The sequence below is a fragment of the Ranitomeya imitator genome, chromosome 1, assembly GCF_032444005.1.
Source record: "Ranitomeya imitator isolate aRanImi1 chromosome 1, aRanImi1.pri, whole genome shotgun sequence".
NCBI classification, from domain to species: Eukaryota; Metazoa; Chordata; class Amphibia; order Anura; family Dendrobatidae; genus Ranitomeya; species Ranitomeya imitator.
This window is the reverse complement of record NC_091282.1, coordinates 970286581-970310878: the sequence shown is the minus strand read 5'-3', so window position 1 is coordinate 970310878 and position 24298 is coordinate 970286581. Positions and strand designations below refer to the sequence as shown.

The 24298-nt window shown below is 42.2% G+C and overlaps 1 protein-coding gene across 5 annotated transcripts in view; it reads right to left on the bottom strand.

Annotated features, from left to right (window-relative positions):
* Positions 1 to 24298, bottom strand: part of EGF (epidermal growth factor) — a 249875-nt gene that overhangs the window by 87168 nt on the left and 138409 nt on the right. For all 5 annotated transcript variants that reach the window (XM_069743852.1, XM_069743849.1, XM_069743850.1 and 2 more), the window contains 2 exons: positions 16891 to 17114; positions 11524 to 11691 (listed from right to left, as the gene is read on the bottom strand). In XM_069743852.1, coding sequence (XP_069599953.1) covers positions 11524 to 11691; positions 16891 to 17114 — 392 coding nt within the window. The remainder of the gene's footprint in view (positions 1 to 11523; positions 11692 to 16890; positions 17115 to 24298) is intronic.

Genomic DNA, 24298 nt, shown 5'->3' with positions numbered 1-24298 from the left:
GTCTAGTGGGGGATACTGCTCCGGTGCATCTAGCCATAGCTAAAATACTATACCAGTCTAGGAAAAGTATAGCTAAACGTTGGCGAATGTTACTCCCTCTATGGATGAGGATCAGTAGAGTTGCTACCAGGGGGTCACAGGATGCTGCTGTCCCAGGGCCCATGTTAAATAGATCGGCATGTGCAGCACGCTACTATAGTTAAGCTCTCCGGTACTGTGGGGAGACATGTTCTCTCTGCACTATCACTCTCCAACAGATCTGGCCAAGACACCGGTGCACACACAGGACATCAGAGTTCTGGCACAATGACGTCATTGCGCCGCATCAGGACACAAGTTGGCAAGATGACAGTGCATTGGTCCACTTATGCTTTGCCAGAAGACTTGGCAGCATTGTGGATTAGGTGAGTATATGATGTTTTTTTATTTTGCTCAAAACTTGTGTAACTGTGAGGGCATCATAGAATATGGGGGCCCCCTCATACTTTGTAGGAACGGCTGTGGAGAGCCCTTATACATTGTGGATGTGTCCGTGTCACATGAGCGCGGGTCGACGATGAGTTGGCATGACAACCAGAGGTCTCCAGCCCAGTGGTCGATGCTCATAGCAAGTGACCTGATCATTGCCTGTATGTAGCAGAGCTGATCAGGTTATGACAGCTTCTAGTTTACCATGGAGACTATTGAAGCATGCCAAAGGTAAAAAAAATGTTTATAAAAATATTAAAAAAAATAAAATATAAAAGTTCATATCACCCCCCTTTCGTCCCATTCAATATAAAACACCCAAACGAAGAAAAAAGTAGAAAGGGACGGCGCCAGAAGAGTATGTCTACACACGGACTTAGGACTCTGTTTACAACCGACCACATATGCAGGTGTCACGAATCAGCTGGGCATATGGTGCTCTGCAAGAACAGCATATAGCTAACACAGTCCAATAGAACAAAAGAAATGTGCGGCACTCACCCTTGTAAACTGTAGAATTCGTGTTCTTTTATTTGGAAAGTGACAAAGATATAATAAAATCCATCCGTTAAGACATCAGGTCATATATGACCACTCCCGCACCCTCATATATGACCTGATGTCTTAACGGATGGATTTTATTATATCTTTGTCACTTTCCAAATAAAAGAACACGAATTCTACAGTTTACAAGGGTGAGTGCCGCACATTTCTTTTGTTCTAAAACAATAAAACATTTCAAACATACACATAATTGATATCGCCATGTTCAGAATCACCTGATCTATCAATATAAAAAAATAATAACCTGATCGCTAAACGGCATAACAAGAAAAAAGTCAAAACGCCAGAATTACATTTTTTTGGTCGACGCAACATTGCATTAAAATGCAATAACGGGTGATCGAAAGATCATATTTGCACCAAAACGGTATCATTAAAAACGTCAGCTTGGCTCGCAAAAAATAGGCCCTCATGCAAAAAAGATCACGAAAAATGGAGACGCTAAGGGTATCAGAAAATGGCACAATTTATTTATTTTTTTAACAAACTTTGGAATTTTTTTTTCACCACTTAGATAAAAAAGAACCTAGACATCTTTGGTGTCTATGAACTCGCAATCAGCTTGAGAATCATAATGGCAGGTCAGTTTTTGCATTTAGTGAACATCGTAAAAAAAAAACAACAACTGTGGGATTTCACTTTTTTGCGATTTCACCGCACTTAGAATTTTTCTCCTGTTTTTCAGTACATGACATGTTAAAACCAATGGTGTTGTTCACAAGTACAACTCGTCCCGCAAAAAACAAGCCCTCAGATGGCCATTTTTACTCAAAAACAAAAAAATATGGCTCTGGGAAGAAGGAAGAGCAAAAACTGAAAAAGCAAAAATGAAAATACCTCTGGGGGTTAAGGGGTTAATCAGTTTGTGATTAAATGTGGGGCCATTATACAGTGTGGGAGCAAATATGCTGCCATTATATAGAGGGAGAGCTTATATCGGGCCATAATACAGAGCGGAAGCTAATGTGGTAGCATTATACAGAGTAAGAGCTAATGTGCGGCCGATATACAGAATGGTAGCTAATGTGGGGCTATTATACCGTGTGGGAGCTAATGTGTGACCATTATAAAGAGGGAGCTTATATGAGCCCATTATACAGAGTGAGAGCTAATGTGGCAGCATTATACAGAGTGGGAGCTAATGTACAGCCATTATACAGCATGAGAGCTAATGTGCAGCCATTATACTGAGTGGTGGGGCCATTATACAGTTCAGAGTTCATACACCTTCAGAAGTATCCCAGGGAATAGGGCAAAGCTAGAGAGCCCCCTAGTGTCATGGACAGGAAAGGAGCCCCTGGTCCCAGGTCACCCAACAGCTGTATTGTGAAAAGTCATTTACAACATAGGAGCTAATGTGCAAACGTTATACAGTGTGGGAACTTACATATATCAGCCATTATGCAGTGTGAGAGCTAATGCAGCACTGCGGTCCTGGGTTCTAATCCCACCTTGGACAACATCTGCAAGGAGTTTGTATCTTCTCCCCGTGTTTGCGTGGGTTTCCTCCGGGTACTCCGGTTTCTTCCCACATACCAAAGATGTACTGATAGGGAATTTAGATTGTGAGTCCCAACTGGGACAGTGATGATAATGTGTGCAACCTGTAAAGTGCTGTGGAATATGTTAGCGCTATATAAAAATAAAGATTATTATTATTATTAATGTCGGGCTAATATACAACGTGGAAGCTATTGTGGGACAATTATACAATGTGGGAGCTAATTATACAGTGGGGGGCTACGGTGGTAACAATTATATTGTGTTTTGATGGAGCAGTGGGGACATCATACTGTGTATAGTGAAGCTGTGGAAGCATCATACTGTGTATAGGGAAGCTTTTGGTCTATCATAATGTATAGCGTAGCTGTGGGCCTATCATACTGTGTAAATGGAAGCTGAGGGCCCATGATACTGTGTATAAGGGAGCTGTTGATCTATCATACTGTGTATAGGGAAGCTGTGGGCACAGCATACTATGTATAGAGCTGTTGGGACATTATACTGTGCATAGGGGAGCTGTTGGTCCTCATACTGTGTATAGCAGAGCTGAGTGCCCATCATAATGTATATAGCAGAGCTGTGGGTCCATCCTACTGTGCAAAGGGGAGGGCTCATCATACTGTCTATAGGGGAGCTGTTGGTCTATGATACTGTTTATAGGGTAGCTGTGGGCCCATCATACTGTAAAGCGGGAAGCTGAAGGCCCATCACACTGTGTATAGGGGAGCTGTTGGTCTATCATACTATGTATAGAGGAGCTGTGGGGATAGCATACTGTGTATAGGGGAGCTGTGGGGGCATTATGCTGTGTATAGGGAAGCTGTGGGCCATCACACTGTGTATAGGAGAGTTGTGAGCTCATACTGTATATAGGGGAGCTGTGGGATCATCATACTGCATACACGGGAGCAGTCGGCCCATCATACTGCATGTAGAGAAGCTGTTAGTCCATCATACTGTGTATAGGGGAGATGTGGGCCCATCATACTGTGTATAGAGGAGTTGTGCGTTCATCATACTGAGTACAGGAGAGCTGTAGACCCATCATACTGTGTATAGGTGTCACGGGGGTATTGGGTAGACTAAAGCTGATTACCCGGGCCCCTGCGATATCCCTCAGACTCGGGAAAACCCTGTCTGTCCCTCTCCCAGAATTTACACTGATGGTGTGCTTGTCTGGGCTGCCAGGCCTGACCCTGACTCCTGTTTCAGCCCTATGCTGAAACCTCCACCCGCCACCCAGTGATAAGACCACACACCAACCTACACAGAAAGTACAGACAGGGAAAACTAAAAATGCACCTCGCCGCAGACACACAGGAAAACACTATAATGTGCACAGGGCAAAAATAAACACAAATATAGGACGGAGAAATATGACAAAGGATAATACACCACCAGATACGATACTTCACCTCCTAGACCACCACTCCAGACCGAGATCACCAGGCACAAGACACAAGCTATAATCAGTGACGCCCAAAGTCCAGAATGACTATTTAAAGGCCACGGGCGTGACCCAGCCTCCAACCAGATTGCCAGCCAGATTAACCCTGGATAACCTGGATAAAATCTAGCCGGCGCCACTGAGCGTATAGTGGACAAATGTGGAATTACCGCTGTCTGTCGGACGTCCTAGTGTGAACAGCGTCTGACATGACAATAGGAGAGCTTTGCCTCATCATGCTGTGTATAGTGGAGTTGTAGCTGAGGGGACTCAGGGGACTGTGTGTAGGAGGTTGCATATGAGAGTATTCAGGGGACATTATTAAATGTTAAGTGGGCACTTAAGAAGTATTATTGCCATAGGGGCAAACAGGATACTGTGACGATCAAAGATGCACAAGGGTCATTATTACTTTCTAGGTGCAAAATGTGGACACTGTTTTCTAAGGCACTTGCATGGGGCATTAATATTTAATAGGGGGAAATTTTACCATACAGAGGGCACAAAGGAAGCATTTTACTTTGTTAGGTGCATTGTTATGTGGGGCAGTGAAAGGAGCCATGTTATTGTGTTTAGCAGCATGCGCAGTAATAGGGGAACATGCGGCAGTAGCGACTCAGTATTGGGGTGACAGTAGGATGAGGAGTTTGTGCAGGTTGGGAATAGATGGTGACAGTGCCAGAGATGGGAGAAGTCAAATGTGACTTTGTTGTAATCGTTGCAGATGAGTCCTTGCTGGAGAAGTCGACATGTCGGTCTGGGCCATGATGGAAAAGAAGATGGGAAAAGTGAGCAACTCCATCAGAAAGAATGCCATCTGTAAATTACTATCTATAAATGTACTGTAATCTCTTATATGCTCTATCACTATATTGTCAGCATTTTCATTTGCTCAGGTTTCCCTCTACCCACAGTTAGGGTGCACAACTGTATTTGTAATCTGGATTACTGGATAGGAGCCCACTCAGATGATTCGTCCTCCCCCCATTCTGAACCCCTATCAATACCTCTGATGAGGATTAAATAATGAAGTGCTTGAATAATACAATTCTGATGGAAAAAAAAGGTATATATCAAAAGGGATCAATTGCTAAATTTAGAAAACAATGGGATGACTAGATCAGATGCCCAGTGATGGTTTCAGAAGTTTTGGCAAGAGATGTGATATTCAACCTACTAATACTTTGTTCGGCTTAAATCATCCTTATTGTTACTGACACAAGGTAGCTTTGAATTTTAATGTATTGTTTTATGCTGTTTTATGTGCACCAAATAAATTACCTATCAGTCATTGGAGTGTGTAAGGAAACTAAAGTTCCAGGATGAAACCCACACAAATTACTTGCAGATGTTGTCCTTGGTGGGATTTAAATCCAGGACTCCAGTGCTGCACATCAACATTGCTAACCACTGAGCCAACATTCTGCCTGCCAGAGCTTAAAGGTAACCTGTCATTAGGTTTTTCGTGTATGAACAAACACCACCTTCATCACAACCCTCCAAAATACCTTTTGAATTGCTCCTGCACTGTATGCAAATCTGGATGGTCCGGTTTGATGGGCGACATTGCGATTGAGAAGAGGGACAGATGCTGTCGCAATGACGACCATCAGACAGGACTGTCCGAATTTGCATATAGTGGAGAAGCAATTCAAAAGGCTTTTTAGGTTGTATACAGGGGAAGCCAGGGGATATATACAATTTTCTGGAATGTAGCACAGGCGCTAATGAAGGTGGTAGTTTTTGCTTATACACGAAATAACTGGTGACAGGTTCACTTTAATAAATACATTCATCCTGATCGACTGGCCAGAAGATGTGACCTCCATCAGTAGAAAAAGGCACTTGCGCAAAAGGACTCCATCTAGTCATGTGTGACATGTTATCTAACGCTGCAGTCATATGACAGAAGCATCAGAAAGAAGATATGAAAGAAGATAATGTGATCAAAACCCATCAAATGAGCATGAGATTATACGATGAGTCCCAAGGTAGCAAAAAAAAAAGGTACATAGATCATAGTCTGGCCACCCAGCAGAATAGTGGGGATGAATGAAGGAATAAAGATATGAAATTTTAGTGTCTCTAGTTTTCGTATGTTATTACTTGTTTTTAACTGACAACCAATAAAAGTGCTTTTTTAATTTTATACTAGAGATGATAGGCGATATCCACAGCTAACTGAATTCACGTTGAATTTCCTAAAATTTGCTGGTTGCTACAACTGTTTGCTGTTTGATTTGTGCAAATTAAAAAAAATGCCCTATTGTATTTCTCACACTGCTGAAGAGACCTAGAGCGGGTTAATGACGACAGGCAGAGCTGGGCTTCCTCATAATGCCCTGCAGCTAGTATATAACATAGATTAAATAGTCCTCTTCTTTCTCCTTAGGACCAGGCCAGGATTTACGGGGGCCCAAAGGGCCCGGGCCCTGGGCCACCCACCAAGCGAGGGTCTCCCACCAATATAGGGATAAATATCTCAAAACATGTAAAATACATGTCTCTTTGCTCTGAACCGTTTCTAATGATAAGGAACATTTAACAAAAGAGAAACTATTGAAAGTGTAGGGACCTGGCTACGATCCTACATCTCAGTGGCTGGCACAGAGCGGCAGAGTCATGGCACCTGACCTGCCTCAGCATCCACTGACCTGGCTAGCCTAGCCAGACTTCTTTAGTCCCCTCCTTGTACCTTATGCTTAACTTATGGCATGCGGCAGCCTTCTCCAATCCCAACAGAAGCTTCTAGCCGCTACCTATTCAGCTATATGATCGCTCCCTCGGATTAGATCAGATGAGAGTTTGTTCAGCTACCTTCAAGGAAGAAGGTGGAGCCACGATGTCGGTGCGAGAAGAGGATTCTCCACTGCGGAGCGCGGCAGGACTTCACTCTGGATCTTCAGTCACTGGAGTCCAGAGGTGAAGTGGTTCAGTCTTCACAGTGTTGCGGTGGGTGAGTATGATCTCTGTCTGTCTATCTGTGCATCTTTCTTGCAGCTCCTGTCCTTCACAGTACCATACTGTATATACAGGTCGACACTATATCCTGCATTACAGTGTGTGTGTGTATACTGTATGCATAGTGCCTTGCAAAAGTATTCAGCCCCCTGGAACTTTTCAACCTTTTCCCACAAATCAACAACAAGTGGAACACAATTGTGAGGTTGAACAAAATTTATTGGTTATTTTAAATTTTTGTTGAAATTCAAAAACTGAAAAGTGGGGCGTGCAATATTACTTTACTTTCAGTGCAGCAAACTCACTCCAGAAGTTCATTGTGGATCTCTGAATGATCCAATGTTGTCCTAAATGCCTAGTGATGATAAATATAATCCACCTGTGTGTAATCCAGTCTCCGTATAAATGCACCTGCTCTGTGATAGTCTCAGGGTTCTGTTTGAAGCACAGAGAGCATCATGAAGACCAAGGAACATAACAGGCAGGTCCGTGATACTGTTGTGGAGAAGTTTAAAGCCAGATTTAGATACAAAATGATTTCCAAAACTTTAAACATCCCAAGGAGCACTGTGCAAGCGATCATATTGAAATGAAAGGTTTATCATACCACTGCAAATCTACCAAGACCCAGCTGTCCCTCTAAACCATCATCTCAAACAAGGAGAAGACTGATCAGAGATGCAGCCAAGAGGCCCATGATCACTCTGGATGAACTGTAGAGGTCTACAGCTGAGGTGGGACAGTCTGTCCATAGGACAACAATCAGTCGTACACTGCACAAATCTGGCCTTTCTGGAAGAGTGGCAAGGAGACAGCCATTTTTCAAAGATATCCATAAAAAGTTTTGTTTAAAGTTTGCAACAAGCCACCTGGGAGACACACCAAACATATGGAAGAAGGTGCTCTGGTCAGATGAAACCAAAATCGAACTTTTTGGAAACAATGCCAAATTATATGTAAAGGCAACACAGCTCATTACCCTGAACACACCATCCCCACTGTAAAACATGGTGGTGAGCCTGCTTTTCTTCAGCAGGGTCAGGGAAGATAGTTAAAATTGATGGGAAGATGGATGGAGCCAAATACAGGAACATTCTTGAAGAAAATCTGTTGGAGTCTGCAAAAGACCTGAGACTGGGACGGAGATTTGTCTTCCAACAAGACAATGATCCCAAACATAAAGCAAAATCTACAATGGAATAGTTCACAAATGTATCCAGGTATAAAAACATATCCAGGTGTTAGAATGGCCAAGTAAAAGTCCAGACCTCCATCCAATCGAAAATCTGTGGAAAGAGCTGAAAACTGCTGTTCACAAACGATCTCCATCAAACCTCACTGAGCTCAAGCTGTTTGCCAAGGAAGAATGGGCAAGAATTTCAGTCTCCGATGTACAAAACTGATAGAGACATACCCCAAGCAACTTGCAGCTGCAAAAGGTGTTGCAGCAAAGTATTAAGTTAAAGGACCCGAATAATATTACACGTCCCACTTTTCAGTTTTTGAATTTCAACAAAAATTTAAAATAACCAATACATTTCGTTCAACTTCACAATTGTGTTCCACTTGTTGTTGATTCTTCACCAAAAATTTGGTATCTTTATGTTTGAAGCATGATATGTGGGAGAAGGTTGAAAAGTTCCAAGGGGCCGAATACTTTTGCAAGGCACTGTATATAGTGTGGACCTGTTTGCAGTATAGTGCTTTGTATACACTTTATACAGCCCCTCAGCCTCTATTCTATATACAGCCAGCACCGCAACAGCCTCTGATATATACAGCCCGGCAACAGCCCCTCATATATATATAGCCCAGCAGCAGCTTCTAATATATACAGCCCAGCAGAAGCCTCTCATACATATACAGCCCAGCAGACGCCTCCAATACATATACACCCCAGCAGCAGCCTCTGACATAAAGAGCCCAGCAGCAGTCTTTGATACAGACAGCCCAAATTTCTACAATACAAATTTAGCTTTTTTAGCCATCTGAAAGAACTGTCTTCAGACAAGCTTAAGGCCACAGCAGAGCAACTCGTCAGGTCTTATTCAGATGTATTGGACATTACATTTATCGATGAACTGTGTCAGTTTGTAACATTTGCCAATTTATTCACAGACGAGGAGCCAAAACATTATCAGCATTGTTTCCCTAATATTGAGATAGCTCTAAGGATATATCTAATTTTGATAGCAACAAACCGCAGTGGTGAGTGTTCCTTCTCAAAACTCAAATTAGTTGAAAACCGATTAAGGATATCCATGAAGCAGGAACGACTTGTAAATTTGGCCATCATGAGCATCGAGTCAGATGTACTGCGTGAATTGGACTTTAGTGACATCATTAGTGATTTTGCAGCACGAAAATCAAGGAAGGTGCCTGGATTGTAAAAAATGAATGATTTTACCTGAAATACTCTGCGTGAGTTTTGTAAATAAACTTGCGTTTGTTTCATTTTGTGTTTTTGCATGACATATTGCAACACCTTGAAAAATGGGCCTCCCTCCAAAATGGGCCCCGGGCCTCCCACCTCTTAAATCTGGCCCTGCTTAGGACTATTCTCTGTCAGCTCGCTTCATTGACTAGCAACCACTCCATGGACACAACCTTGGAGGCCCTTTATAAGTCCAGATCCCTGTATAGTGTGTAAAGGGTGAAGGCTATGGCTCCCCTGGAAGTGTCAAATAGAATGGTATGTGTAAAGCTGGTCCATGGAAGCTTTGTTAAAAGCTGCCAGCCTTGCACACATGTTGTGCCATTACACTTGGCCAATCTGTTGGTTTGGGGTTTTTGCTTATTTGTTTTTTTTTAATTTTGTGGCTTTTTGGAAAAGGAGGAGAAAAAGTTGAGTACATCCCTTTTGGGGGTGTTATGTTTGGATCTCCATCATCTGTTAGATACATAAATAAACAGGGCAATCCAAGCATCTATCCTTACATGTATTTCATTTTTTTTATTTTCTTTTGCTTACAATTTTAGGAGCAAATATTTATTTAAACAAAAGAAAATATCTATAATATAACGCTGGGAGCGTCACTCTGTCCGAAGCCTTTATAGACTGCGCAGGCGCAAGCGCCGGCGCAGTCTGGGCCTCACAGAGTGACACTCCCGGGAGATCGCGATGTGCGTTCACACTGAACGCACACCGCGATCTCCAACAGAGAAGCAGGGACCGCCAGGAGGGTGAGTATCGCCTATATTCACCTGTCCTGCGTTCCATCGCTGAGCGCCGCCATCTTCCCGGTCTTCGGCCTGTAACCTTCAGTTCAGAGGGCGCGATGACGCGCTTAATGCGCGCCGGCGCCGCCCTCTGACTGAACAGTCACAGCCAGGAGACTGGGAAGATGGCGGCGCTCAGCGATGGAACGCAGGACAGGTGAATATAGTAAGTGCTGGGGGGCCTGAGCTGGTGGCGATACCGGCACCTGACCCCCACAGCGCGCCGGTGTCCCCGCCTGCTCAGGCCCCCGGATGGGGGCAGCACATGACAGGATGGGGACGCAGGATGGGGACGCAGGATGGGGACGCAGGATGGGGACGCAGGATGGGTGCAGCACATACCAGGATGGGGACGCAGGATGGGTGCAGCACATGACAGGATGGGGACGCAGGATGGGTGCAGCACATGACAGGATGGGGGCGCAGGATGGGTGCAGCACATACCAAGATGGGGACGCAGGATGGGTGCAGCACATGACAGGATGGGGACGCAGGATGGGTGCAGCACACGACAGGATGGGGACGCAGGATGGGGACGCAGGATGGGTGCAGCACATACCAGGATGGGGACGCAGGATGGGTGAAGCACATGACAGGATGGGGACGCAGGATGGGTGCAGCACATGACAGGATGGGGGCGCAGGATGGGTGCAGCACATGACAGGATGGGGACGCAGGATGGGTGCAGCACATGACAGGATGGGGACGCAGGATGGGTGCAGCACATGACAGGATGGGGACACAGGATGGGTGCAGCACATGACAGGATGGGGACGCAGGATGGGTGCAGCACATGACAGGATGGGGACGCAGGATGGGGACGCAGGATGGGTGCAGCACATACCAGGATGGGGACGCAGGATGGGTGAAGCACATGACAGAATGGGGACGCAGGATGGGTGCAGCACATGACAGAATGGGGGCGCAGGATGGAGCAGCACATGACAGAATGGGGGCGCAGGATGGGAGCAGCACATGACAGGATGGGGACGCAGGATGGGTGCAGCACATGACAGGATGGGGACGCAGGATGGGTGCAGCTCATACCAGGATGGGGACGCAGGATGGGTGCAGCACATGACAGGATGGGTGCAGCACATACCAGGATGGGGACGCAGGATGGGTGCAGCACATGACAGGATGGGGACGCAGGATGGGTGCAGCACATGACAGGATGGGGACGGAGGATGGATGCAGCACATGACAGGATGGGTACGCAGGATGGGTGCAGCACATGACAGGATGGGGACGCAGGATGGAGCAGCACATACAAGGATGGAGACCATATACCAATATAAATGCTCGCCACCCGGGCGTAGAACGGGTTCAATAGCTAGTTTATATATATTGGTAAAGAGTACCTATCTTGGCCAAAGGGTGTACGACCACAAGTGCTGAAGGCCTCCTCATATCGCCCTGTACACGGATCCAGATGTTTGCTTTCTTCTTGTTCATTCTTATTATAGATGGCTGCAGCCAATCAGTCAACCATATGTGATCTTCAAATACTGCTATGCCGAAAGGATGGCCTGTAAAATATCTCTATTTACCATAATTTACAGATTACCTACAATGTACTGTGAACTTACAGAAGTTCCGTGAAATATTAATACAATAAATACAATATAATTACGTCTGATATGAAAGGTGTTGTCTCATGAGTCATGACTATTCATTTGAGACCATTTTGTTGCCAACTGACTAATGAGAAAACTATACACTTTCCCAGGGAAGCGCCACCTTTGCTCAAGCGATCAAAAGGTGTCAAATCAATTGTACCATCAGTGATCTGACCTTGATAGATTACCCTTGCTATATGGCATCATTGCTTGCTCTGAGACAAACCATTTACAAAAATTCTATAAAGAATAATGCACCGGTGCTTGATACTAAATAACCGCCCAGCTGCCTAGTTTGATTGGCTACTACCACCTGTTGCCTAAGGATATAGGTTATAATAAGTTATTTAAAATATTTCAAACGGTGTTGTGGAAGGATATAAGATGCACAAGGAGAGTTACAACCGGACCAGCCTCATTTTGTTTTTAGAAAAGCACAAAATATTGGAAATCTAGTAGCCCCTACTGTACAAAGAACAACATCAGAGAATCGGCTTATTATTATTATTTATTATTATAGCGCCATTTATTCCATGGCGCTTTACATGTGAGGAGGGGTATACATAATAAAAACAGGTACAATAATCTTGAACAATACAAGTCACGACTGGTACAGGAGGAGAGAGGACCCTGCCCGTGAGGGCTCACAATCTACAAGCTTATAACATCTTACACCAAAATTAGGGGGTTCTCCCCATGCAAAAAGTGTAAAATGTGTCGCACATTATACCTCAGGGGAAGAAATGAATTTAAAAATGGGAACAACACATTTATCATCCAGGACTTTATTACCTGCCAGACCAAAGGGCCGATATATTGCATAGAATGTCCCTGCAATAAAAAATAAATGGGACACACTAAAATACCACTCTCCAAAAGAATAGGGGAACATATCAAAAATATTGTAAAGAAGTTTGATGTCCAAACATTATGCAGAAAATCATGAGGACATCATTTCAGAGACTTAAATATGGGGTATTCAAATAGTAAAAAAAGATTGGAGGGAAGGAGATTTTGTCAAAAAGATGTCCCATAAAGAAACACAATGGATTTTTGACTTCAATACTTTAAGACCAAATGGCCTGAACAGTGAAGTCAAATTATTTGGATTCCAGTAATAAAATAAAAAAGTAAAAAATAGTAAAATAACCAAATACATAATACAATAATTAATTGGATGCTAAGCCATAGCACCAGGTCCATGAAGTTATAAATGTCATACCAATTAATCCCCAATAATTATGGAGACGGCTCTATGCAACTAGTTGGCTTCTAGTACAAAACCTTGCTAAATTTATATCCATGTAAATGAAATACAATGAGACATCGTTTAAGAATTCAGGTAGCTACTAATTTGAATTATTAAGTGAGTATAAAACTATACCGAGTGCACAGTAACTGGCTGGACTGTATCTAAACGGTGTACTAAAGCTGTCAGGTATATGATAAATGGACTCAAATCTGATCCTGCCACTATATAAGTTTAGTTGATCCAAGCTGAGCTATCCCCTGATGAAGAAAGCTGCAGCTTTTGAAACGCATTGGATTTTATTGGCTCGACTTGGTCTTGGATTATAGTGACGTCACCACGAACTGTCAGCAAGTCCCTTACCGCTGAGGTTAACCAGCAGTATTCTCTTCTCAGCGCACGCCACCAGCAGGGGCTGCACTGTTGCACCACTATCAAACTACAGCAGGAACACTCAACCAAGCCTCTCGTCTCCACTTTTACTGGAGAAATGAAAGACCTTTTGAAGACCACACGGAACCTTGATGTTCATCTTTAGCAGGTAAAGGAACCTCTTTACTCCTGCAAATTACTCACTGCAATATTTCTCATTTACTTTTGTGAAGTGCAGATTGACCATCTGGTGCACAGATTCTTTTAACAGTTATCGTTCTATTTATTTCTATTTATTTCCCATTTATTCTAAAAAGAGACGGGTCCAGTGCCCAGGTTACCATCCAGCAAGACTATATCTCTTCCTCTCTCCCCCATGCGGGACGGCAGCACATTCTGACATTACTGTCGGCTTGAATCCTCGGGTGCTTCATATACACTTGTGCTTAAAAGTTTACATACCCCTGCAGAATTTTTGCTTTCTTGGAATATGAACGATAAAGCCACTCATGGCTAGTGGTTGGGAGAAAACATTTATTGTCAATCTACTGTGTTTTCTCTTTTTAAATAATAATTACAATCCAAAACATCCAAATGACCCTGATCAAAAGTTCACATACCCGCTTTCTTAATACCGTGTATTTCCTGTTGTGAATTCTGTTGCCGAACTCCCTCCTGTGGTCGTGAATGGTACTTCGGCGAGTTCTGTCCATGGACTCCCTCTGGTGGCTGTGAGTGGAGCTGCTGCTTCTGAGGTTCCTTCCACAGGTGACGTGAATTATCCTTTGGTTGGCTGCTCTATTTAACTCCACTCAGATCGTTACTCCATGCCAGCTGTCAATGTTCCTGCATTTGTTCAGTTCGCTCTTGGATCTTTCTGGTGACCTGTCTACTCCAGCAGAAGCTAAGTTCCTGCCAGTTATTATTTGTTCATTGTTGCCTTGTCCAGCTGGATATCATGATTTTGCCTTACTAGCTGGAAGCTCTGGGATGCAGAGTGGCATCTCCGCACCGTTAGTCGGTGCGGAGGTCTTTTTGCACACTCTGCGTGGTCTTTTGTAGTTTTTTGTGGTGACCGCAAAGATACCTTTCCTATCCTCTGTCTGTTTAGTAAGTCTAGCCTCCCTTTGCTGAAACCTGTTTCATTTCTGCGTTTGTGACTTTCATCTTTACTCACAGTCAATATATGTGGGGGGCTGCCTTTTCCTTTGGGGAATTTCTCTGAGGCAAGGGCGGCTTTTTTTTCTATCTCTAGGGCTATCTAGCTCTTAGGCTGTGAAGAGGCGTCTAGGGAGAGTCAGGAACGCTCCACGGCTATTTCTAGTTGTTGTGATAGGATTAGGGGTTGCGGTCAGCAGAGCACCCACATCCCAGAGCTTGTCCTGTGTCAGTTTAACTATCAGGTCGTGCCGGGTGCTCCTAACCACCAGGTCCATAACAATTTCCCCTCTAACATCAATGACAGCTTTAAGTTTTTTGTGGTAGTTGTAGATGAGGTTCTTCATTTTCTCAGATGGTAAAGCTACCTACTCTTCTTGGCAAAAGCCTCCAGTTCCTGTAAATTCCTGGGCTGTCTAGCATTAACGGCACGCTTGAGATCTCCCCAGAATGACTCAATGATATTGAGGTCAGGAGATTGAGATAGCCACTCCAGAACCTTCACTTTGCCCTGCTGTAGCCAAAGACAGGTCGACTTGGCCTTGTGTTTTGGATCGTTGTCATGTTGAAACATCCAAGTACGTCCCATGCGCAGCTTTCGGGCTGATGATTGCAAATTTGCCTCCAGTATTTGCTGATAATGTGCTGCATTCATCTTTCCTTCATCTTTGACCAAGTTTCCTGTGCTTTTGTAGCTCACACATCCCCAAATCATCAGCAATCCACCTCCATGCTTTACAGTAGGAATGGTGTTCCTTTCATCATAGGCCTTGTTGACTTCTCTCTAAATGTAACGTTTATGGTTGTGGACAAAAAGTTTAATTTTGGTCTCATCTCTCCAAATGTCCTTGTTCCAGAAGTTTTGAGGCTTGTCTCTGTGCTATTTTGCGCATTCTAGGAGAGATACTTTGTGGCATTTGCGCAGTAATGGCTTTCTTCTGGTGACTCGACCATGCAGCCCATTTTTCTTCAAGTACCTCCTTATTGTGCATCTTGAAACAGCCACAGCGCTAGTTTTCAGAGAGTCCTGTATTTCATCTGATGTTATTTGTGGGTTTTTCTTTGCATCTAGAACAATTTTCCTGGCAGTTGTGGATGACATTTTTGTTGGTCGATCTGACCGTGGTTTTGTTTTTACAGAGCCCCTGATTTTCTATTTGTTAATCACAGTTTGAATGCTGTTGACTAGCATTATCAATTCCTAAGATTTCTTTTTGTATCCCTTTCCTGTTTTATACAGTTCAACTACCTTTTCCCATAGATCCGTAGACAATTATTTTGCTTTCCGCATGACTCACAATCCAGAAACTTCAGTGGCTGGATGAAAGATGCAAGAGTCTGTCTGGATCCCAGAAACTCACTCAGCTTTTATGCACACACACTGATTACAAGCAAGCAGGTCACAGGTGAGGATGTTACCTTTAGTAGCCATTCAAACCCATTTGTGTCAACTTCTGTGTATGTTATCAGGCCAAAATCACCAGGGTATGTGAACTTTTGATCAGGGTCATTTGGATGTTTTGGGTTGTCACTATGATTTTAAAAGAGAAAACACAGTAGTTTGACAATAAATGGCTCCACCCAACCACTAACCATGAGTGGAGAAAATGTTTTGGTGTTATCATTCATATTCTCTGAAAAAAGGCCAAGAAAGCAAACATTCTGCCTGGGTATGTAAACTATTGAGTACAACTATACCTACCAGTGGACATTCCAGCTATGAAATGAAGCATCTATGAACACTGCTTATTTGTCTATTTGATTTAGTTATTTGATCACTGGACTTTAGGAATTTTATTTAATTACATCCCCCTCCTTTGCTCCGTCCTGTTTGTGCACCTTATTTCCTCCCACAGCGCTGTTTGAAATATTTTAAATAACATTTTAAAAAAGTAAGTAAAAATTTAGTATAACCTTTAGGGAACCTTCGCATAGGAAAGAATTGCATAAATAGCAATTGTCTACATTTATAATAGAACATTGCACAAAATATGGAACTTCCACCCAGGTTCTCCATATTATATGAGTTTTAGATTCTGTATCCAACATAAGATTCAGTATAGGTTCTCAAATCCAAATCCATCAACCTACTCTGAATGACTCAGCCAGATAAAGGCTGCAACTTGGCAACAAATATATACTATTAACCATCTGATAGGACATGGGGGTATAGGAAAGTCATAACATTGTATAAAGTAAACAATTTGATAATATCTAAAGTTAATTTATATATATCCAATTTATCCTGTAATGTGGCATAGTGTCCATGTAGATGCATCAAAAGGTAAAGAATTTAATCACACGAAAGAATAGTACCCCAAAAACCTCACCTACATCATTCTGGGACAGGATGAGTCGGTTTGATCCATCCAAATCAGAAGATTCAACAACAGATCTCTTGGTATCGCACCAATACAGCTTATTTGTGAGGGTATCCACAGTAATTCCGCTAGGCCATACTAAATTGGTGTTGATCAAAACCACTCTTTCATGACCATCTAGACTGGAGCTTCCAATATGGGGATTGGGTCCAATATCTGTCCAAAATAACCTCCTTAAAAGGAAGAAATCATAAATCAGTGCAGTCTTTTAAAGCAATTTGAGAAATCCCCATGTTAACGCTAAGAGATTACGTAACTCATGTAATAGTAATTAACTATCCATGCTCTATATGAAATCTGGGACATGGTATGGGCCCAAAATGTCAAAAACACTTACTAGCCTTAATGAACGGGCCTTCTTGAGTAAGATGCGACCAAACAGGCGCACACAACGTACTGAATTTGAGGCATCTTACAAGTGTCATTTGCCTACAGAAGAAATGTACTCCATTTAAGGACTGGAGTACGTGCTGATTTACCTGTGTGATTAGAATGCAGCGTTTTGGATGCAGCAAAAATACGCTGCACGCAAAATGCTGCTGTATCCTGATTATGGGCACATAGCATTAATGATTCTTGGGGCAGATTTTCATAATAGATGAGAATTGGAAGGCCACTCAAACGATCGCTACATCAGAGCCACAATTATTATTATTATTATTATTTATTGTAATAGCGCCATTTATTCCATGGCGCTTTACATGTGAGGAGGGGTATACATAGTAAAAACAAGTACAATAATCTTAAACAATACAAGTCATAATTGGTACAGGAGGAGTGAGTACCCTGCCCGCGAAGGCTCACAATCTACCAATCTCCCACTAGTTTGCTACACATATTTTTTTAAATGTATTTCTTGCCCTTCTGATTACACAAATTATAAAGTTCTTTGGGGCAATTGTGTGAGGAAGATAAGCTGGGCAAAATCCTATAAATATTTTTATCTGTCTAAGAGTGTATTCAGGCATGACGGAAAACATACACTGGTTGTAAGCACCTAAATTTGTTCCAATGTTATGCAAAAAAATCCATAATACACAAGCACTTGTGGAACAGCTTTTGCAGTCTGCAGCACGTCCATTCTGTTGCAGACAAGCTATGGAGTAGCTGTCGATGCTCTCCATTGACTACAATGGAGAAATCAGTCCACAATAAAATTCTCAATGCTTCAAATAAAATCCAGAAAAAAAAAATTGCATTTCATCAGTTTGTAACTAAATCTGCAGTGCCTGATCATTGCTTAAAACTGGTTAGCTTTTGGTCAGACATATGGCATTAAACATACTGATTATACTCTGCCTACGAGCTCATACTCATTTGCCAGAAAAACGGACGAGTGAAATCCGATAAAAAATCTGATTGCATTCAGCAATGTTACTCAATGGGCTACATCTCATCTGCAATTTTTTTTCTCAGTTGAATTCAGGCTGAGACAAAATCACAGCATGCCAGATATCTTGAATGAGACTCGCCATTGCAAGTCAATGGGTGCGAGAAAAAAATTCTTACAGCACTCGGACCATTCGAGTGCTGTCCGATTTTTACACACAGATGTCCTTGGAAAAGCCAGCAATTTAGCAGCTGTGTACAGTAAAATCACAGTGTGACAGGTTAGAATAGAATAGATATAAATATGTCAGTGACATATATAGATTTTCCACGGCGCTCGCGCTGACGTCACATAGGTGAAGTGAGTTCATTGGCTGTGCACACGCTGCTCAGTGTCTCTGCAGGATGGCATCATGCAAACATACAGCCTGCCGTCTAGTTGCAGCAGAGCTAGACCCATTGTGGGACAAATGGATTATCATCTTCTCTGCGGAAAGGTGAGGAATATTGTTGTTTATTATTTTACCTCTTTTGCGGGGGACAATGGCATCGGTGGAAAGGGCAATGTCGTAAGTATATTTTACTTAAGATTTATTAATGGAGTCTGTGTCATTCTTTCAATTAAAGGACTTTATTCTGGGTGCCTGTGTTTTTATAGAGTATGACTATGGGTTTAGTAATGGAGGCGTCTTATAGACGCCTCTCCATTACTAACCTCAGGGCTTGATGTCACCTTACAATACAAAGATGACATCAACCCCCCCAACTATCACCCCACTTGCCACCATTACAGGGCAAGTGGGAAGAGGGAGGCTAAGTGCCAGAATTGGCACATCTTAGAGATGCACCTTTACTGGGGTGGCTGAGAGCTGATGTTTTTAGCCTGGGGGGGGGGCAGTATCCATGGCTTCTTTCTAGGCTATTAATATTAGCCCTCAGCTGTCTGGATATCCTTTGCTGGTTATTAATTATAGGGGGACCTTACATCATTTTTTGGGGGATCCTCCATTTTGATAGCCAGTAAAGACTAAGTATATAGTTGTGAGCTGATAATAATAGCCTGGGAAGCTCCATGGGCATTGCCTCCTTCCCAGGCTATAAACATCAGCCATCAGCTTTCCCGCTGCTGGTTAAGCCAATGTTTCAGAAAAATAATCTTTTAATAATTAAATACATGTACAATAAGTTGCACACACATTCCACTGACTGTATATGTCAATGTCATCTGTATATCTACCTATTTTATGTGTATATACTGTATGTAATCCATATATTCTATCCAATCGGGTCCTGCTGTGATTTAAGAGCACATGGCTGCCGAATTGCCGGCGTTTCTTTTATCTATGTAATAAATATACATATCTTGTGCTCAAAAGTTTACATACCCAGGCAAATTTTTGCTTTCTTGGCCTTTTTTCAGAGAATATGAATGATAACACCAAAACTTTTTTCCACTCATGGTTAATGGTTAGGTGAAGCCATTTATTGTTAAACTGTTTTTTTCTGTTTTTAAATCAAAGTGACAACTCAAAACATCCAAATGACCCTGATCAAAAGTTCACATATCCTGGTGATTTTGGCCTGATAACATGCACAGAAGTTGACACAAATGAGTTTGAATGGCTACTAAAGGTAGCATCCTCACCTGTGACCTGTTTGCTTGTAATCAGTGTGTGCATAAAAGTTGAGTGAGTTTCTGGGATCCAGATGGACTCTTGCATCTTTCATCCAGCCACTGAAGTTTCTGGATTGTGAGTCATGGGGAAAGCAAAAGAATTGTCAACGGATCTATGGAAAAGGGTAGTTGAACTGTATAAAACAGGAAAGGGATACAAAAATGCCAGTCAGCAGCGTTCAAACTGTGATTAACAAATGGAAAATCAGGGGCTCTGTAAAAACAAAACCACGGTCAGGTAGACCAACAAAAATGTCACCCACAAAAGCCAGGAAAATTGTTCAGGATGCAAAGAAAACCCACAAATAGAATCATCTGAAATACAGGACTCTCTGAAAACTAGCGGCATGGCTGTTTCAAGATGCACAATAAGGAGGCACTTGAAGAAAAATGGGCTGCATGGTCGAGTCACCAGAAGAAAGCCATTACTGCACAAATGCCACAAAGTATCTCGCCTACAATACGCAAAACAGCACAGAGACAAGCCTCACAACCATAAACATTACATTTGGAGACAAGTCAACAAGGCCTATGATAAAAGGAACACCATTCTTACTGTAAGGCATGGAGGTGGATCACTGATGTTTTGGGCATGTTTGAGCTACAAAGGCACAGGAAACTTGGTTGAAGATGAAGGAAAGATGAAGGCAGCACATTATCAGCAAATACTGGAGGCAAATTTGCAATCATCAGCCCAGAAGATGCGTATGGGACACACTTGAACGTTCCATTATGACAACGATCCAAAACACAAGGCCAAGTCGACCTGTCATTGGCTAAAGCAGAGCAAAGTGATGGTTCTGGAGTGGCTATCTCAGTCTCCTGATCTCAATATCGTTGAGCCACTCTGGGGAAATCTCAAGTGTGCAGTTAATGCTAGACAGCCCAGGAATTTACAGGAAATGGGGGCTTTTTCAAAGAAGAGTGGGCAGCTTTACCATCTGAGAAAATAAAGAACCTCATCCACAACTACCACAAAAGACTTCAAGCTGTCATTGATGTTAGAGAGGACAATACATGGTATTAAGAAATGGGGTATGTGAACTTCTGATCAGGGTCATTTGGATGTTTTGGGTTGTCATGATTTAAAAAGAGAAAACACAGTAGTTTCACAATAAATGGCTTCACCCAACCCCACTAAGCATGAGTGGAGAAAAAGTTTTGGTATTATCGTTCATATTCTCTGAAAAAAAGCCAAGAAAACAAAAATTCTGCCTGAGTATGTAAACTTTTGAGCACAACTGTATATATATGTGTGTGTGTGTGTGTGTGTGTGTGTGTGTGTGTGTGTGTGTGTGTCACTGACATCTATCTATCTGTCTATTATACGTGGCAGCACATTATCAGCAAATACTGGAGGCAAATTTGCAATCATCAGCCCAGAAGATGCGTATGGGACATACTTGAACGTTCCATTATGACAACGATCCAAAACACAAGGCCAAGTCGACCTGTCATTGGCTAAAGCAGAGCAAAGTGATGGTTCTGGAGTGGCTATCTCAGTCTCCTGATCTCAATATCGTTGAGCCACTCTGGGGAGATCTCAAGTGTGCAGTTAATGCTAGACAGCCCAGGAATTTACAGGAAATGGGGGCTTTTTCCAAGAAGAGTGGGCAGCTTTACCATCTGAGAAAATAAAGAACCTCATCCCCAACTACCACAAAAGACTTCAAGCTGTCATTGATGTTAGAGAGGACAATACATGGTATTAAGAAATGGGGTATGTGAACTTCTGATCAGGGTCATTTGGATGTTTTGGGTTGTCATGATTTAAAAAGAGAAAACACAGTAGTTTCACAATAAATGGCTTCACCCAACCCCACTAAGCATGAGTGGAGAAAAAGTTTTGGTGTTATCGTTCATATTCTCTGAAAAAAAGCCAAGAAAACAAAAATTCTGCCTGAGTATGTAAACTTTTGAGCACAACTGTATATATATATATATATATATATATATATATATATGTGTGTGTGTGTGTGTGTGTGTGTGTGTGTGTGTGTGTGTGTGTCACTGACATCTATCTATCTGTCTATTATACGTGTTTATATTCATTCTGTCTATTCTATTCTAACCTCTCACACTGTGATTTTACTGTACGCAGCAGATGAATTGCCAGCTTTTTATCTATATCTATATATTGAAGAATATTTCCTTTGAAAACGATGTGTAAATGAGATTTACTCTATGTAAAAGCTCATATTAATATCGCATTGCAATCGGGTAGCAATTGCACTGCATTCGGATGTAAATTGGATGCTAGGTGTAAAAAAAAATCGGATTGTACTCGCATGAAACTCATCCATTTTTTTGGTCCTGATATTGGAACATTTTTTTCATACATATGGGTATGAGCCCTTAATATTCTACTCCATTCATGCTACAATTCTGTGACATCTCCTATCCACTTACTAGCACCCTGTGGTTCAGTATTTGGTTAGTCCAGCAAGGACTAGGTAAGAAGTAAAAATTCAGCTATATTTGGAACTCATTGTGTATGGCCTGCATGCACTCTTTCTCATATTCTTGTCCCACTTTTTCTTTTCCTTTCTTGGCCTTCCCCACCGCAACTCCTTCACTCCCTTTGCCAAAAGTCTACTCTATGCATCAACTCTTCTTTTGGTTTTACTGGATTGTTTTACTTGTTTTGTTTTACTAAGATTACTAGCTGTGTGGTCTCGTGTTTGTTTATGTTGCAAGACCTAAAAGCCGAAAAGTCTTGGATTTCTCTTTGCATGTAATATACATAAAGACAGATTAAGCACTAAGACAGAAAATGAACTTCAACTACTGAAATAGAAATTTTGGTTGCATTCCCTGATACTTAACCTTACCGAGAATGAGAATTTTCTGCCCTCCACCATTACATATTTTTATTATCTGTGCAAATTGTGTAGGGAGGCTATTAGCTTTTCAAGGTTTTTAATATAAAACTCAGCTTTACAACTTAGTTCTGCCTGTGTCACCAGCTGAATGGCAGTTCATGCTCTGCATTGTATTCATTAAACACCCCAAACAAAATATGAAAAAAAAATTATATTAAAGAGGTATTCTCAAGTTCTTTTTTGAGCACCTAAAAACCTTATTTTCTGGTGGTTAAAGGGGTGAGTCCTCCTCTTTGACAATTCTGGTCAGGAGCTCTATCCTACTATAACACATTAATGTTATGTCAGTGCTTCTCCTGACTATACACTTTTATTAGTACACTAGCTGAAGAGCCCGGCGTTGCTTGAGCATAGTAAATATCTGTGGTTAGTTATTGCACCTCACTTCTCTTATTTTCCCATCACGCCTCTCATTTTCCCCCGCACATCTCATTTTCTCCCTTACACCTCTCATATTCCCCCTCACTCCTCTTAATTTCCCCCTCACTCCTCTCATTCCCCCCTAACACTTGTCATTTCGACCTCACATCTGTCATTTTCCGATCACTCCACTATTTTCCCTCACTCCTCTCATTTTGCACTCACACATAGTTACATAGTTACATAATCATTAAGGTTGAAGGAAGACTATAAGTCCATCTAGTTCAACCCATAGCCTAACCTAACATGCCCTAACATGTTGATCCAGAGGAAGGCAAAAAAAACCCATGTGGCAAAGAGTAAGCTCCACATTGGGGAAAAAAATTCCTTCCCGACTCCACATACGGCAATCAGACTAGTTCCCTGGATCAACGCCCTATCAAGGAATCTAGTATATATACCCTGTAACATTATACTTTTCCAGAAAGGTATCCAGTCCCCTCTTAAATTTAAGTAATGAATCACTTATTACAACCTTATACGGCAGAGAGATCCATAGTCTCACTGCTCTTACAGTAAAGAATCCACGTCTGTTATTATGCTTAAACCTTTTTTTCTCCAAACGCAGAGGATGCCCCCTTGTCCCTGTTTCAGGTCTATGATTAAAAAGATCATCAGAAAGATCTTTGTACTGTCCCCTCATATATTTATACATTAAAATAAGATCACCCCTTAGTCTTCGTTTTTCCAAACTAAACAGCCCCAAGTGTAATAACCTATCTTGGTATTGCAGACCCCCCAGTCCCCTAATAACCTTGGTCGCTCCTCTCTGCACCCGCCCCAGCTCAGCTATGTCTTTCCCATACACCGGAGACCAGAACTGTGCACAGCATTCCAAGCGTGGTCGAACCAGTGACTTGTATAGAGGTAAAATTATATTCTCCTCATGAGCATCTATGCCTCTTTTAATGCATCCCATTATTTTACCTGCCCTTGTAGCAGCTGCCTGACACTGGCCACTGAATAAGAGTTTGTCATCCACCCATACACCCAGGTCTTTTTCATTGACGGTTTTGCCCAGAGTTTTAGAATTAAGCACATAATTATACAT